This window comes from Aotus nancymaae, unplaced genomic scaffold (genome assembly GCF_030222135.1).
Source record: "Aotus nancymaae isolate 86718 unplaced genomic scaffold, 86718_ANA_hifiasm-v0.15.2.pri h1tg000059l, whole genome shotgun sequence".
Taxonomy (NCBI): Eukaryota; Metazoa; Chordata; class Mammalia; order Primates; family Aotidae; genus Aotus; species Aotus nancymaae.
The window spans coordinates 76,171,564-76,189,208 of NW_026988473.1; the positions used below are offsets into that span (position 1 = coordinate 76,171,564).

Sequence of the window (17,645 nt, forward strand, 5' to 3'; positions counted from 1 at the left end):
CTTTTGTTTGAGGGAGAAGCCAAGATTATTTAAGTCCTAGGAGTCTAGAGATAAAAGAATCCCTGACTCTACGGAGATGCAGTAACTGTTGATGTAAACTAGGTCAGGCGTGCTCCCGGTTGAAGGCTTGCCGCCTCCCAGCAGCCCAACCACTGACTGCACTTCAGCCCCTTTGCAGAGTCGCTCAGCAGTCGTGTGAGTAGCAAATTTAAACCTTCCTCACAAATCACTTAGAGACTCTGCTGCGCACATTACCATCTAACGTTCCTGAAACCCAACTCCAAATTTAGAGTCCATTTTATTATTAGAATGTTATAAACTGTCCGTGAAATGATGCACTGTCGAAATACAGACACCAAAGTTGTTTAGACTTGCATATGTTACTACCACAATGAGGGCCAAGTACCCTGGGGGGAAATTTCTGTCGTCTCGATTTAAGAAATCTATTTGCTGTTCTTACTGTCTCAGCAGTATATGTAAATAAAGGGTTGTTATGGTGCCATAATTCCCAAATGATGGGCAGTAACTATACTTCAGTGGTTCTATCAACCAGCCCATTATGACAAGTCATGGCCAGTTTTTCACCAGGCAAAACAATTGCTAGTGCGAGCCATCTACAATATATAAAAGGAGCATGTAATTAAATTGGGTTGAAATAGAACACCACTCCATGTCAAATGCTGGGTACACAGCCACAAATTGTAACATACTTTTAACGATGGCAGGACATTGTTTTGGCTGGCAGAGCTGTGGGCTTCCACCATGGATTATCTCTAAAATAATAATAATAATCACTGTATGAGGGAAAGAGTAGGGAATCTTGCTTTTGAGTGTGCATTTTAATTTTTTTTAAAATTGCGTGAAATCCTTTAGCTAAGTATTCAGTGGAAGTATGTTAATTAAATGGCTATGGCCCACATGGGAAACAGCAATTTTCTCTATTTTTAAATCTCTTCATGTAACCAAATTTCAGCACTGATGACCCACTTGCCATATACTTTTTATATAACCTAGAGAATTTGTCTTGCCCTCCCTAGGGCCCCAGCCTGGCCTATAGAGCACACTGTCCCATCTGGCTCTTTGTCTCCCTGTCCCCTGCTTCCTTCTGTGATTGGGCATTGGATCAGGATTCTACAACAGGTATTCTTTCTTCCAGGGTAAAATAGCCTCTTGTCAGTTCAAGTTTCTCTTCTGTCTTTGAGGGGTTATGTTTTCCTAAAATGAAGATGTATCTTTCCTCACCTTTGTCTACACAGTTCCCTTCTCACAGGCCTACTACCTCTGTTCTGTTGAGGGAGCCTTGCAGCCCACACCCAAGGCTACTCCCGAGCCTAGCCAATGGGTTCTTCTTATCTCAGTAGACAGCCAGACATGATTGCACATGGGGGAGTTTGGGACTCTCATCCACAACAGTACTTGCTACTCACCAGGAGATCCAAGAAATCCAGGACATCTATTGCTTTCCTGGGGAACCAAGGGCAAAAGAAAGACTCCTCTTCTGATGTGTGAGGAGGTGTCTACCTCTTCCTGGCTATAGGGGTGAAGCCTTGGCTTTTAAGGAAAGCAGAAAGTGAACCCATTTTCTTGTTCCTATTATCTGTTTATATCATCATCAACAGAGGAATTTTTGCTAGGTCTTTTACCCTATCTGCAAATTCTTTAAATTGGTGCAAAGTAGGGAGAGAAAAAAGGCAAGAATAGAATCAAAATTTGGCCTTTACTTCGTATCTATGAAACTATATAGCTAATTATAAGGTTACTTAAAAATCCTCTGAGTTGTCAGGTATAGGTTAAAAAGAACAATAAGATAGAGTCTTTAATGAAAGAGTATTTATGCCTTCAAGAATTCCCTCTGGCTGCCAGGGAAGTCTAATCACAGGAAGAGACAGTGTTGCACCCCCAAATCAGAGAATAGGATGTGTGAAGTCTTCCAAGAGGACATTTTGGATAGAGATAGTAGAGTGGGGAGCTTGAAATGAGACTCCTGCACATGATACTGATAACAAAAGTTAATTGTTTGAACATTTTCTGTTGTTTGGACCCTGTGCTATCTGTTGCTCTAAAATTTCGGGATACATATTTTAGCATAAGCATCCCCTTGACCACTGAAGAACTTTGGAATATTGGTCATTGGTTCTCCTGGTAGCAAACTCCACTCTCAAACTGTGGCTATCCTACTACAATCAGAATTGTTAAAGCTGGCAACACACAATAAGAAGCATTTTTGTTTCAGGGATGCAGGATTCTGCCCCAGCCACCTCTAAGCCCAATCAAACCCTTGGCGTGAAAGTCAGGGAAGCCAAGACTACTAGCTTGGAATGACATGGTCAGCAGATTTGATCAGTATTATAACTCTTGCTGTCCCAGGAGCAGGCCATAGGAACCTCAGGAGATTCAGATCCCAGAACACTGACTTGTAATAAGAGTATAAATATGACTCTATAAACCAACCACAGAGAGAAGGCTCTCTCAGTAAAGCCTTAAAATTATATGTATTTCATAAACATGAAATGGAACTAGCAACCACTGTGGAGAAGCAATGGCTAGGTCCCATTGTGATCCCTGCATTTCCAGATGTAGTGGGCAGGGATCAGCGCAATGTCTGAATAATACCAGCACCCACCGTCTGAATAAGGAGTACTCAGTCCTCCATGCCTTATCACGCTTAGCTCAAGCCCATTAATGGAAAACACATTTGAAGCCAGTCAGTCACCATGCCATAAATAGTCATTCAGACAGCATTACATAAAACCAGAAGCCTAACTCCTGAAATGGAAACTTGAGGAAATTCAAGAGCTACTGCTTGTCAGACTCTTACTATGTGCTTGGTACTGTGATAAGTGCTTCCCTTGAAAGTGCTTATGCCCTGGAACACTTAATTCTCACCACAATACTTTGAGGTCAATACTATTCTTCTTTCCTACCTACCCACCCTCATTTTACAGATTAAAAAAAAAAAAATAGGCCAGAGAAGCAAAGAAGTCCATAGCCTGCCATCACATAGCTAGTAAAGTGGTGAAAGCACACTGGCTGGGTGCAGTGGCTCACACCTGTAATCCCAGACACTTGGGAGGCCAATTCAAGGCTATAGTGAGCTATGATCATACTGCTGCACTCCAGCCTGAACGACAGGGCAACACCTTTTCTCGAAACGAAAAACAAAAACTAGTTTCCCAAAACAATACATAATGGGATTGGTTTATTTTTTTTTTCCTTGAAAATGCAATGGTTTAAAAAAAGTGGGGAAGTTGGGATTTGATCCAGGTTTGTGGACCCTTTCCCCACCAGCCTATACTCTTAACCCTTGCTACTAAAGGGTCTTCCAGAGACCAACAGCATTGGCCTCACTGGGAATGTTGGAAAGGCAGCATCTCAGATCCCACCCCACATCCACGGAATCCGAATCTGTATTTTAACAAGATCCCTGGGTGATATAATGATTTATCTCCCTGTCTCTGAACTGCCCTGATTCCTGGGGAAACTTTGACTTTTTGTTTTTTATACTGTATATAGTGGTTCTCAAACTCTGAGATGCATCAGCATCACCTAAGGACCTTGTTAAAATGAGACCTTGTTATAGAAGACTCTTAATTGCTAATGAAAAGGGAAAATGTATTCACTTGCCTTCAGTATTTGCTGTCCACATCAGGAACTTTCTGCTAGGTCACTGAATCATATTTGCAAACTTCTGAACTGTCCTACCAGGAAAATTTATCAGTGGGAAGTTCAGGGGAAACAAACAAACATACAGAATCTGAATTGACAAGGGTGGAATTCAGGCATCTGTTTTTAATAAGCCTCCAAGGGGTTTCTCTGCACATCCATTGTTTAAGAACCACTGATATTTGGGAATCCTGAAAACTCTGTATTTGAAGAAATTGCAAGTCAGTGGATTCCAGGAAAGGTAAACAGACATAGGATATTCAGGAATTGAGAGTCAGATGCAAAGCCTGCACTTAAAAAAAAAATTGGTATGAAGGTAGGGTTTTGTACCCTAGTCAGAAGATTGGGGTTACTCTGAGCTCCCTTCAAAGATAAGAGTAATAGTGTCTGCCACTCCCTCTAAGCAATTGTGAGTTTTCAGCCTGTCGAGTCACATGAAACAAGTTCTTGGATGTTGCAAATAGTTTGCATAAAACTGTTTTCAGTAACACTTTGGTGCTACTTTGGATCATGTTTTTCTGAGTACTTTGTGTCCCTAACTTATAAGAATCTAGATAAATTTAGTCTGTCAGACTTTAATGAAGTGCCTGCTTGGTGCTGAGCTCTGTTGAATTCTGGGTCCTATTGCTTTCTCTGTGACCAGTGGATGACACTGATGTGGCCTCCCTCTCCTCACAGCTGCTTTAAGGGAATTGAACAGGATTCCCCTACATACTCTACCCACTGGAAGGGAGACATCAAACTCCCAGTAAATATGCTGTGGTCATAATTTGGCTGAGCTTTTCAGCTCAAGGAAAAAAATTGTCCTGGGTGACTATCTTCTAAATACTAAGTCTTATATTTTTTGCACCCTGGAAAAACTTCATGGTGACAGCATTAGTAATTATAAGCACTAATAGAAAAGCTCAAACCCTAAAGTAGGTTATGTGCAGATACATACTAGAAGGTGAGAATTTACTGTGTGGCTAATGATAACACATTAAAAGTTTCCAGGTATATTGGGCTTGGCCCAATATACAATATATAAAATATGAGCCAGCTTTCCTAGGGAAAAAGTCTCACCTGCAATTTTTTTTTATTTTACAAGGCCTAAAGGTGTTGAATGTACCCTGCTTGGTGAAAGAGAAAAGTCAGAATGTCTAAAAGTTGAAATGGCAAAATAATTTCACCTGCAGCAGAGCTCATTCTCACTCATTAGCATCTCACATGATAACATACCCACCAGTTTTCTCATACTAATTGAGATTCACATGGACTAGAAGTTTAGATGTTTCCCAGTCTTCGGCCTTAAAGTCAGAATTTAAAAAGTCCCATGATTTCCAGTTGTTTGGTTTATGAGCAATACAGAGAGAAAGCTGATTTCAGGATCTACAGTAATTACAATAATTACAACAATGAAGCACCTAATGTTGTGTGCTGCATTGTGGTTTATGAATCCAGGAATCTTATTATTCCCAATGAAATGAGTATTAGTGAGTCTCATTTATCAGATAAAATCAGGAAGTTCCTAGAGGTCAAGCCATGGTCACACCCAGCTGGTGGGTCACAGGCAGAACCTAAACTTGTACCCAGGGCTTCCCACCATATCACAGCCGCCTCCCCAAGTCATGTAAGTTCTTGGAGTTTCTAACTGAAAGCTGTAATTCAGCAAGCATAGTGGTTGATGCTGACTTCAGATCCCAAGTGCTAGTTACACATTTGTCATTATTTCTATCTTTGTACAGCAGGCAGATGCTCCCTTATCAAGGCAGCCAAACCTGATTACAGTGATGTTCACCTTCACTGGCAAGCAGGGTAGAAAGTTCAAGCCATAACCTGGATGAATCAGGTTGGAAAATGACTACTAAGTCCAAAGAGTAAGACAGGAAGTATCCTGATTATTTGTCTACACAGCCCAAATTAATGCTATCATTGCCTATACCACTTCTATTTTTGCATTTAATAGGTTTTGCAATGCTCTTCTTTGAGCAAGGAAAGGAGGATTCATTTTAACTTAGGGTGCAGATTTCAAGAGCATCTGTATCTGCTGTAACTAGAAGGATTGTAAACAGAAACACAGCTTTGAGGCAAGGCTTAAAAATACACTTCTCGTTTTGCCAGGATTTGAGGGGAAAGCAGCTATGACTTTTTGGTACATGTATCTCCACGTTAGTAGGACCATTTCCTTTCTAAAATCTAAGGACTGGCATAAAGTGCACCTGCCACTCATTGACAGTGTAACCTGTGAAACCCACCTTATTGAAGGTTGTTTCCTCATTTGTAAAATAACTATAACAACAAAACTTATGGCATAGGGTTATTGTAAGAATTAAGTGAGATAGAATACACAGAAAATTCTTAGAATTTTTCCCACGACATAAGCTATTGTTCTTAATTATTTCCTTAATATTCTCCCTTCTGAACAAGGAAAAAAATCAATTTCTTAAGAACACATTGAGATTGACCATTGCTATTTTTCGTTCCCATATACAAAAGTGTTACATATTATTTGTGATCAAAAATGTCTAGATATCTCTTAGAATATTCTTCCCTTTATTTGTGTTTTGTAGCAACATATGGTAATGCTTGGGAAGAATAGAAACTTTTTATTCTATTATCTTTATTATTTAATGTTGATTTGGTTCCCAGAAGGAGTGTCTGAAATTGTCCGTCTCACTGTATCTTATCTGCCTCCTGAAGACTGATGAGAAGTAACCACAAGCTCTTCTTTCTTATCCCTAGGAAGTAATGAGCTCCGGCTCAGTGACAGGTTCTAATACCAATACAGTCATGTAGAAAGATTTGAGAATCATAAAGCCTACAGTCCAGTTTAAACTCAATCTCTTACTAGTATATGTCCTTGAACAAACAGCTTAACCTCTCCAGCACCCCTTGGAGTTGGGATGTTAATGAGGCCTCTTCTCTTTTCTTCATAGTATCATTGTGTTCCTTCATAGAATGACTGAAAGTCATTTTAAAACACTAAAGCATTAGATTACTTAGTATTGTTATGGCTACTAATGAATGGTACTGATAATTATTTTTAAAATTATGAATAGTGCTCATACTAGGATAATAAGATTGTAAATAATATTTTGTGAGAACAGGCTAATTTTCATAAACAGGTCATTTCACAGAGGCTGAAAAATAGAAATCACTCTTCTTTCATTAAAAAGAAAAGTCATCTGAGTACTTTTTTAAAATTCCAATTGTTTTTCCCTCTTATTGTGTTTATATAAAACTCCTCCAAATTTAAATTTCTAAAAGCAAGATTTCTTCCAAAGGACTTCTGCCTCCTTTGCCCCATGGGTTTGCAATCATAAGATTGCTGCTCTTTTTGATAAACAGAGAGACTAATGAAGTGTGGTTGTTAGAAATACAGGTCAGGACAATACTGAACCGTTCAGGACTCAGTAGCCAGACTGCCTGGGTTCAAATCCACACCAACTTTGTGACCATCACAAAGCAATCAGCTTCTCCATACCTGGGTTGCCTCTTCTACAGCGTGCTTCTACATGGAGTTTTTCTTTGTGTCTGCACTGCTTGCCATAGTCCTTATTCTAGGGGTGTGCTGGTAAACCAGTTCTCTAAAAATAAAAGCCCTGATTTGGAGTATTTGCTGATTACTGTGGTGTAAATACTTCCACCATGGCTGATGTCAGGCTACACGTGGTTTAATAACTGACCTGCCACATTCCTGAATACTTAACAGTCACCTCTTGGTGACTGGCATCAGCCACACCACCCTCTATGACTTAGGCATTCAATCAGTGTGGATATGTTAGTCAAGCTGGCTGCTGCATCAAATAGTGCTAGATAGTCCACAAAAGATGATGAAAATGACAAAATTCAGAAGGAAATGTGTGTGAGTGAAATAGTGCTCTAGAAGGAGTGTCTCATTTTAAATTCTGATTTTCCAAGGCACAGAGACATCAAATTGCTTCTCTGCCATCGGATCAAAAATCAGTCCCATGACCTGAGTTAGAATCTAGTTTCCACGATAGTGATTAAAATGTCCCTTAGATCTGCACAGCCCCTCCTTGACTCTCCCCTGCCCCCAGGTGCTTCTTATACAGTTTTATCTAAGAACTTGTCAGAGGGTTGCCAAAGAGGAGCTGGAGAGGGAGTTTTCACCGAGTTTACCTACCTTGCCTTGGACTGCCCCCATTCCTGACTTGCCCCCTCATTATTGATGTGCTTTTCTGAGTCCTGTACTGTGGTTGTCTAAGATTATATTCTAAAAGAGAATCTAATTCCTCCTCACAAGTTACTCTTTGTCTAAATGACATGTCATCATGGCCAATGACTAGCCAGGTGACACAAAGCAACATTTTTCCCAATCCCAGCTGCATTCAATGATTTTCATTTCCATTAAGGTGAGCAATTTCCCAAAATGAAAAAAAATAACTCCAAGTCAGCATAACTTCAAGCAAGCCTATCTCTGAGCCTCAGTCTCTTCCCCTCTGTTTCTTGGCACCAGGAAGGCTGGGGCTACATAGTTTCCTCCACTTGGAAATATATAGCTTTCTCTTGGCTCCTGCACCTGCCTCTTGAGGATGATTTTCTGTGAACCTATGAACAAACACACACAATCATTTTTCCTTCTGTACATGGGAGTTATCTGTAACGGGGATTCAGCAAAACATCCATGAGAACATATGCCATTTCAAACTATACATTTTCAACTATCATATCTATAGAGATCAATCTATGTAATCCCAACATCAGACACTGACAACTATGGAAAAGGAGAAGCCCAAGAGCCCTTCAGGTAAGAGTGAGAATGGTTCTTTGCAGTATTTACGAAAGGTCTTAGATATGGGGAACGGCTTTTTGGCCACTTCAGGGTGAGAGTGGCATCTTGCTGTTACAACCCCACTACTGTGGAAGTAAAGTTATTTTTAAATGAGTCATAAGCCCATAGAAGTGAGGAGAATGGGAAGTAGACAACACCAACACAAGTTTGGAGGCGGAAGGCAGAGACAGGTGGTAAGGAAGAGAGAAGACAAGTTCTTAGAGAACTGAATTCCAACTGATAGAAGGGACCGAATTCCCTAAGACTCAGGAACTGGAAGCACCAGTTACTTCTGAAGGGGAGGAGATGGGGAGAAAAGCTTAAAATAAGAATTGCTCAAAGCGGTTTAGAGGCAGTCAGGATTCGATCTGGATTCCCACCTTCCCTCTGCACAGCCAGACAACGCCTTCCCCGACACTGTGGTGAAGCCTGCAGGTGATGTTGAAATGCAGGATCTCAGGGCTGGAGCACGCCTGACCCTGTGCTGCACAGGGGTTAAAGTAAATATGTTGTTGTGCTCATTGGATGCTCAGATTCACAACCACCCATCCTCTGCCACCACCCAGCCTCCCAGTGTTAGAAACCAGGCCATTACCTTCCCTCTGAACAGATAAGTTGCGTCTGGGGAAACTGACCGTCCCAAAGCTACTGACTCGGTTTCCCAGCTGCTGAGCCCCATTAATGTGCTCAAAGCTTCTCATCACATTTCTAGTTTTCTATTACTAAGCTCTTCAATGTGAACTAATCAACAATGGTTACAAGTAAAGAAATCATCTCACTTGGAAGATGGAGAATGTATTAGAGTTCTTCAGAGAAGCAGAACCAATAGAAGATATATGTAGATACTCCTGAACTTATGATGAGGTTACATCTCAATAAATTCATCTTAAGTTGGAAATACCTTAAGTAAAAAACGTATCTAGTACACCTAACCTACCAAACATTATAGCTTAGCCTAGCCTACCTGAAACGCATTTCTACTGAATATATATTGCTTTCACACCTTCACAAAGTCAAAAAATTGTAAGTTGAACAATCTTAAGGCAGAGACCATTTGTGTATATACATGAGCATGTGCACATACATACATATGGAGAGAAACTGATTTCAAAGAATTGGCTCATGATCATGTGAGCAGGCTGGCTGGTTGAAAATTCATGTAAGAGTTGATTTTGCAGTCTTGAATTCAAAATCTGCAGAGTAAGCCAGCAGGCTGGAAATTCAGGTAAAATTTCTTCTATGTTACAGTCTTGAGGCAGGATTCTTTCTTCATGAGGTCTTGAACTGAATGATAAGGCCCACTCAAATTATGGAGAGTAGCATGTTTCATTTAAAGTTAACTGATTATAAATTTTATCATACACAAGTGAGACTGACAGCTACAAATAGAAATAAATAAATTGATGACATCCACAAATACCCAAATACTTTCATAGCAATATCTAGACTAGTATTTCACCAAACATCTGGCTACCCAAGTTGACGCATAAAATTAAATATTACGAGACCAAAACAAAGAAACAGAGAAAAGCAACTTGGAAAAAGCTGCAGGGAGAAAACTTCATAAAAGTGTTAATATCCTCAGACAGTTAAGAGAAGATACTGAAACCACAACACAGGAGCAGGATGTTATGTGTTTAAAAAAAAAAATTTAGCACACAATAAAAGTTCTTGCAAAATGACAAATTAATGAAAATCTCAATAAAAGTGAAGGAGATAAACTCTCACACAAAGTAAAGCAAAACCTCGCAGATGTAATGTAAGAGAAAAATTAGAGGAAGGTCCAGGAGCTCTGACATCCAAAAAAGAGAAGTTCCATAAAGACAGACTAGAGAAACCAAAGGAAAAGAAATACCAATTCTCCCAAAGTGAAAGCACAAAAATTTCCAGATTGTAAGAGCCCACTGAGTACCCAGTATTGGCTAAAAATAAACCCATATAAAGTACATCATTGCAAAATCTCAGATAATTGGAAGCAAAAAGATCCTCTAAGACGTTAGGGGAAAAAAACCCAAACATATCACATACAAACTCCAGGAGCCAAAATGACTTTGGATTTCTCAAAAGCAACATGGGGGGATTGCTTGTAATTCTTTACACAATCTAACTGTCAAAGAAGTGTCAGGGTGAAGTAAAGACGTGTTCAGCTATGCAAAGTCTCACTGAATTTCCTTCCTATAAACCTTTTGGAGGAAGTAAAACTGTGGAATGTGTTCTAGTGAAATGAGAGAATAAACAAAGAAGTAGGCAGACAGGTGATATAGGAACCACCAGATCCAAAATGAGAGAGCGAGAAAGCAGGGCCAGAAGCCAACATGGGGTGGAGCCAGAGAGCCTCAGGAGAGACTAATTCAGGAGATGAAAATACAGGGAAACAGAGGCAACTAAACACAGAGAGACCTGCTTGGTGAAGAGTTTCTAGTTAAATTAACAAGCAATATTCAGAAATAAGCAAGCCAAAACATAGGATATTTTTTAACTCCAGGGAAAACAAAAATTTATGCATGAATCTAGAAATATAATCAGAGCTAACTACATGGCTTAGCTGCAAAAAACATTTCGGTGTCATCATAATGCAAACGCCGATCATTGGTTTAACCAAAATTACAATATTGCAATGTATTGGGAGATAGGGGTATCAGAAGAGGTGTTCCTATGTGGTGGGGCTGAAAGTTTTAAATATAAAAGCATGGTGGAAAGCCAATAGAAAATGCCTAAAACTAAAAATCACAAAATAGTCAAATGCCACAGAAGGAAGTATTTAAATACTAAAAGGGATGCCCAAGTTACTTCTGAGGAAGTGTAAATGGAGGGGAAGACTGCTATTGGACAAAATAAAACTTATAGAACTACCTTCCTCTTTACCATGTGGGTGTATATCTTTAATTTAAAAAACCAAATCTTACGGTTTTTCTTTTTTAAGGAGGGTTGAACAGCCTTACTAGTTATTCATCCCTTCCATCTTGATAATGCATCTTGAGAGGTGGAGAACACTATTTCCTCTTAGAATCTTACTACATCTTATAGTTAATATTCTCTGTAGTGGAAATATTATATTACTACAGATTTCTGCATGATGGGCTTATGAGTAAAGAAAGTGAAAAAAAAAATGCAAAAATCAGGATTAGACCAGGGGAGCTGGGTGGGTGCTGAAATTCTTTCCATTTCCCTCTGCATTTGCCAATCTGGGGTTCAATTGATTTGAAAAATATCCTTGCACCTGCCCTCCCCTCATTTCTTCTCTTGATGGGATTTCAGTACTTGGCTAAGGAGAGAGGGCACAGCAGATAGGACATGGTATCGATAGTAAACTACTGCTGTCTGGAAGCACCTGCCTTGTGCAGTAGTAGCGTGTGGGAGAAAGCATCGCCCTTTCCATGTTGGGCTCTGCTCTTGAAATCTGTCCCTTGGGTGGGCCTTGTAATTCTCACTAGCATTCATGTGTGTGGTTAATTAGGTGAATTTTTGTGGACTAGCAGGAAATCCAAACTATAACTTGACATTTTTGTGGCAAGATATGTTTGAAGCAACCAATTTGCTAATCACCTTTGGAATTTAGGCCCTGCCTAAGATACAGTTCAACAAAGAATTATTAGGAGGGCATGTTACGGCTGAGTCCAAGCACTCAGCTTTAGCAGTGGCATCCGTGGCTCATGGTCCTCTGTTTCCCCAGGATATCAGTGTACCTGTCTCTCACAGTTTACGGGGAGAAACTGTGAATCTGAGATTACAGCCTGCTTTCCAAACCCCTGCCGGAATGGAGGATCCTGTGATCCAATAGGAAGCACTTTCATCTGCAGTTGTAAAGCTGGGCTCACCGGAGTTACGTAAGTGAGATTGTATTGGTGTCTTTCTCTACATCGTTCTTTATTGCTACAACAAACCAGTAAGCAACTAATGGGGATAAAATATTACCATTAATAGTATAGGCAAAGAGTTAACATCTGCACGATATATATAAGGACTGCTTACAGGTGACTAAAATGTTAGCAGGAACTATCTCTGCAGAGTGGGGTCTAGTTTATCCATAATAAACTACTCCTGTCTGGAAGCATCTGCCTTGTACAGTAGTGGTGTGGGGGCGCGGGGGAAGCATCTTCCCCCCATCTTAGGCTCTGCTTTTGAAACCTGTCCTATTTATTTACAATAAATTTATATGTTTTATGTTTCCCTGTATCTTCAAAATTGTGTATGATTACTATGTGGTCCGTAACTAGGGAAAAAAGTCACCTAGGCCACCTACTATTTATGATTCTGAGGCAGACACACTACCCATTTCCCCAGAATCCATTAACTGGAGTCTACAGCCTATTGGTTTTTGGTCATTCTGAGCAATTGAAACTGACCTTTCCTTTGCAAACCTTTCTTTCCCTAAGAAATAAGCGAAATTAACTGTTTACCAAAATGAAAGGGACGGTTTAAATTCCTAGTAAAATGCCACTTTCAGCCATCCTTGATCATTTTAGAAGTATATATATGTAATCTCAAGCAAGTGATATTCTAATTACAGATCAGTCTTATGTATTCATTAGCGCAAATCTCCCGAGGACTTTACCAGGAAATACTTAGCTGACTTTGAATCGTTGGATGTAATTTAAAGTAATAAAGCAGCATTTATTTTTAAATACTTTGTGATTCTGACTAATTTCCGACTGACCTCACCTCTATCTGTTCAAATTAGGGACGTTTGGCTACATTTTAAAAAGGTAGATTACCAAAAATATAGGTGATTGGACCTTTTAAATGAACATATCAGAACAATTGCTGAAATAGAGAAAAGTTAAAAAGAAGGTCTATGTTCTCAAATAATATTAAGCTAAGAAAGAGTAAGACTGAAACACTTGCCTTATAATTATACTCAAAGTGAGCCATGGATTGCTTTAAAGAGAATAAAATTGATTTAATTACTTTTCATTAGAATGCTTCAGTCATTTTTCCTGAAAATCTACATTAGTATTAGCCTTTAACATAAGCACAGAATGCTGAAGACATGTAGCCCTCCACCCACTCAACCTTTACGGCCCCCAGCTTCCTAGAGGGACCAAAAATTACTGTAGCCATTAGAGGAAAATGTCAGCACCAAAGACTTTCCTCTGGGGAAAACCTGTAACGATACGTAGATTCACAGCTCTTTGTCTGCAATTCTACAATCCCAAAAGCTCTGAGAACTTAAACGGTTTGGGGAATGTTAGCAGCAAACTAATTTGGTGGCAAAACCTGTTCAAAACTGTTCCGAGGCTCTTTCTACTCTTCATTTCTCCCATTTAGTGTGAATATCCATATGTTTCACTGCCGAAACACTGGTATATTTGATTATGGGATACTACGGCCAGCACCACTTTCTGCGAGGGGGAGGAGTATTTTACATAATGTAGAAGTTATGTGCTGTATGTCCTTGCTAAAATTGCACAATTTTAAATTCTGAGATGCATCTGCTCCCAAGGATTTGGAGACCAGTACCTTTTCAATAGCATCTGCTGTTCTTTCTCTCTCTCCCTCTCTCCTCTCCCACCCACCTCAGTCTCTTTCTTTCCCCCAACCCAGGTAGGACCAGGGAGAGAGTGGGTTAAGAGGAACACCTTAAGGCAAGGTGATGACCTGGGGACCACAGTGGCCACAGAAATGCCTAAATTAGTTCCTCCTCCCCTCACCAACCATCTTTGTCCTGCTTCATCTGTACCCTTGAGGTGTATCACTTTCTTTTAAAGATGTCCATGTTTTCCCAAGCTCCAGCAGACCAGCGTGTGCGCACAGGTCCTGACAGTGGGGAGGGGATTCTGTGTCGCCGCAGGTGCGAGGAGGACATCAACGAGTGCGAGCGAGAGGAGTGTGAGAATGGCGGCTCCTGCGTGAACGTGTTCGGCTCCTTCCTCTGCAACTGCACGCCGGGCTACGTGGGCCAGTACTGCGGGCTGCGCCCCGTCGTGGTGCCCAACATCCAGGCCGGCCACGCGTACGTGGGGAAGGAGGAGCTCATCGGCATCGCCGCGGTGCTCTTCGTCATCTTCATCCTGGTGGTCCTCTTCATCGTCTTCCGCAAGAAGGTCTTCCGCAAGAACTACTCCCGCAACAACATCACGCTGGTGCAGGACCCGGCCACGGCCGCCCTGCTCAACAAGAGCAACGGCCTCCCGTTCCGGAGCGTGCGCGGCGGCGGGGACGGCCGCAACGTCTACCAGGAGGTGGGGCCCCCGCAGGTCCCCGTGCGCCCCATGGCCTACACGCCCTGCTTCCAGAGCGACTCCAGGAGCAACCTGGATAAGATCGCGGACGGGCTGGGGGGCGAGCACCAGGAGATGACCACGTTTCACCCCGAGTCGCCCCGCATCCTGACAGCCCGGCGGGGCGTGGTCGTGTGCAGCGTGGCCCCCAACCTCCCGGCGGTGTCCCCCTGCCGCTCCGACTGCGACTCCATCCGGAAGAATGGCTGGGACGCGGGAACCGAGAGTGAGTAGGAAGTAGTCGGGCTCACCCCTCTGCGCTTTTACAGGGAACCTGCGGCCGGGGGCGCTGTGCGGGGACGCTCAGCGAAGGGAGAGAGCCCCCGCGTGCAGGGCGTTCGCTGTGACGTGTGCTGGTGTGGAATGTTCACACCGGGCCTGGAGAACGGCCCCGTTTCCGATTCCATCCACACATAGGAGAAATGAAGCTCAGAGAGGGTAACATCATGCGCCCCAGGTCAGGCAGCTATATAGTAAGAGGCAGTCAGGACCCCAACCCAAGTCGTCCAGATTCCAAAGTCCATCCTCCTCTCACAATAGCGGGCCGCTCTGGAAGCGCATAATAAGGCCAGCCACGTCAGTGATGTACACGAGTGTGTTCCGGAAGGTTGGAAGAATAATGTAGTTCCAGTCTGAGAATGAAGATTCGAGAGAAGCAGAGGGGCACTTCAATTGGACCATGATGAGTTAAAGAGTCTCGGGAAAGGAGGGCATTCCACTGTAGGAGGGACCCATGTGATCAGCAGAAAAGCAAGTCGTTTCTTCTTGGCTGGAATGTACAGACCATGAAACAAGAAGGGGAACCGCAAGGCAGGAAAGGTAGTCTGGGCCAGATGGTGGTGGTTCCCTCTTCATCTGGCCTCACACAGCAGCATTCTAGGCACGGGGAAGAGCCACAGGTGCAAAAGTCTTGGGATGGGAAAGAGCTTGGTGTGTAAAAGAACGTAGGGGTCAGTGCAGTTGGAGCTTGCTGAGCACCAGAGAACTGATAACATCATCTTAACAGCAACACTACTGCAGGTTTTTTAAGTAAGTGACTGGCATGATCTGATTTACCTTTTTAAAGCTGACTCTGGCTGATCCTAAGAGAAGAAACTGAACAGGCTTTCTTCCCAAAAAGGGAAAAAAGCAGAGAGCCGGTTAGGTAGCCTCTGTGAACATCTAGGTGACAGATTGTTTTCCCTGCTATAGTGTCCATTACAATGAGACTAAAGGAAGCTCTGCTGTAGCCTGTGACTTGTTCAGGACAAATGGCTTTATATCCCAGTAGCAGTTGTGTCCTAGGTAGCCTTGAAGGCTGTGGTTACAGTACTGTGACATAGTACTATGACACAGCAGGAAGGTTTCAGGTGGAGCTGACCACGGGCAGCCAGGGGGATAAAGGTTTTCTTCATGAAGGAAGGAGGCATTCCTACTCATATCATTAAGCATGAATAAGATTTCAGTAGGACATTTTGGAGATGACCTTCCAGAAACAGGAAGCAGCACAGTGTAGAGGACACATAAAGAGTTACCCGAGGGACGTCTGGCTCTGTTGTTCAGGTAAGAGGTCAAGGTTAGAAGTGAAAGTTTGAACATCATCTGCATTTAGGATGGTGGACTCTGCAGGAGCGTGAACTCAACAAGAGAGCAAGAACAGAGAGAGGATGGTCAAACCAGGCCTCCAAAAGAACCCTGGAGACACCCACATGTGGGCTTTGGGCAGAAGGGGAGGAAGCAGGCAAGGAGACAAACACTTGGCAACAAACAAAGAGGAGGGAAAAGGAGAGGGCCCCTGTCCAGAAGCCAAGAGAATGTCAGTAAGATCATCAGTATTGACTACTGTAAAACTGTGAAGGAGGACACAGGCTAAAACAGATGTATACTGACCTTGATGACAAGAGGAATCTTGCATCTCAAGAACTTCTCAGTAGAGCCATCTAGACAGAAGCCAGAATGTAAGGGCTCAGAACCAAGAGGTTTGGTTAGAAAGCCAGGGCAGCAGGTGAATGTGAAACACACTGCTGTATGTTACATCATCTCCTTAAACCATCACATTGCCCCCAAGTTGATGCCATTGTCAGCCCATCATTCCATGGAGGAAAAAACTCCCTTCAATGGGTGAAATACTCACCCAAGGGCACCTAACTAGGAAAAGGAGACGCCAGGATTAAAACCTGTGCTCTTACCGGCACTGTTCTTGGGAGCTTTGGCAGGAAGGAAGAAGAGTATTTCTTGGTGATAGCGGAGGGCCAAGGATGAATTCTTTCTATTCTACTGCTACCCCAGTATGCTATCTGCCAATTCCGTCTTTCTGTAGACACATGTATTTTAAGCAGTTGCCCTTGAATTTCTGCCATAAATATATTCCCTCTCAAATTATCTGTTGAGTTAGATTTTACTATAGTCTTGCGAATCCACTAGCTACTAGGCTCTTTTTTAGCAATAAAAAGGGGGATGGTGAATAAATACAGGAGTGGAGAAAGGAGTTTTATGCATGGCACTTCTTTCACCAGAGTGGATTATTTGTCATTTCCTTCCTTGTGTTCAGGGCTAAGCTTGTGCACACCTTGTGCTTGTCTGAAGCACATTGTCACATTTTCTGCAGTGTGGCTGTTAGGTGAATTTCTCCCTTGGAATCTCTCTCCACTTACATTGGTTGTTTATCCAACTCTGGTGCTTTGCTGTGGCCTCAGCCTCTAACAGCAGTTGCAGAGCTACCATGCCTGTTCCTGACATCATCTTTTGTGGAAGAAACGTGATTTCTGTGGCCACAAAGAGGAACAAATGTTCCCTTAATCACAAGTCTGCATCTCTTTGTACCATTGCATTACGTGATGATTTGCAGCTTTTCCTGGTGATCACTGCCCTCCCCACTTCCTGATGTGACAGTTTCCAGAATTCACCCCAGGCTGAAACTCACATTTTCCCCCCAAAGTATCGTTGGGTTGTATTGAATACATTTTGTTCTTTGTTAAGCAAGGCAGAGTTAGCTGGTGAGACAATTT

At 42.2% G+C, this 17,645-nt stretch overlaps 1 protein-coding gene across 2 annotated transcripts in view; it reads left to right on the forward strand.

The window, feature by feature from the left end:
* The window catches only part of FAT3 (FAT atypical cadherin 3), a 532,147-nt gene that overhangs the window by 504,341 nt on the left and 10,161 nt on the right, over nt 1–17,645 (forward strand). For both annotated transcript variants that reach the window (XM_064365390.1, XM_064365391.1), the window contains exons 22-23: nt 12,111–12,264; nt 14,229–14,884. In XM_064365390.1, the coding sequence (XP_064221460.1) occupies nt 12,111–12,264; nt 14,229–14,884 (810 nt within the window). The remainder of the gene's footprint in view (nt 1–12,110; nt 12,265–14,228; nt 14,885–17,645) is intronic.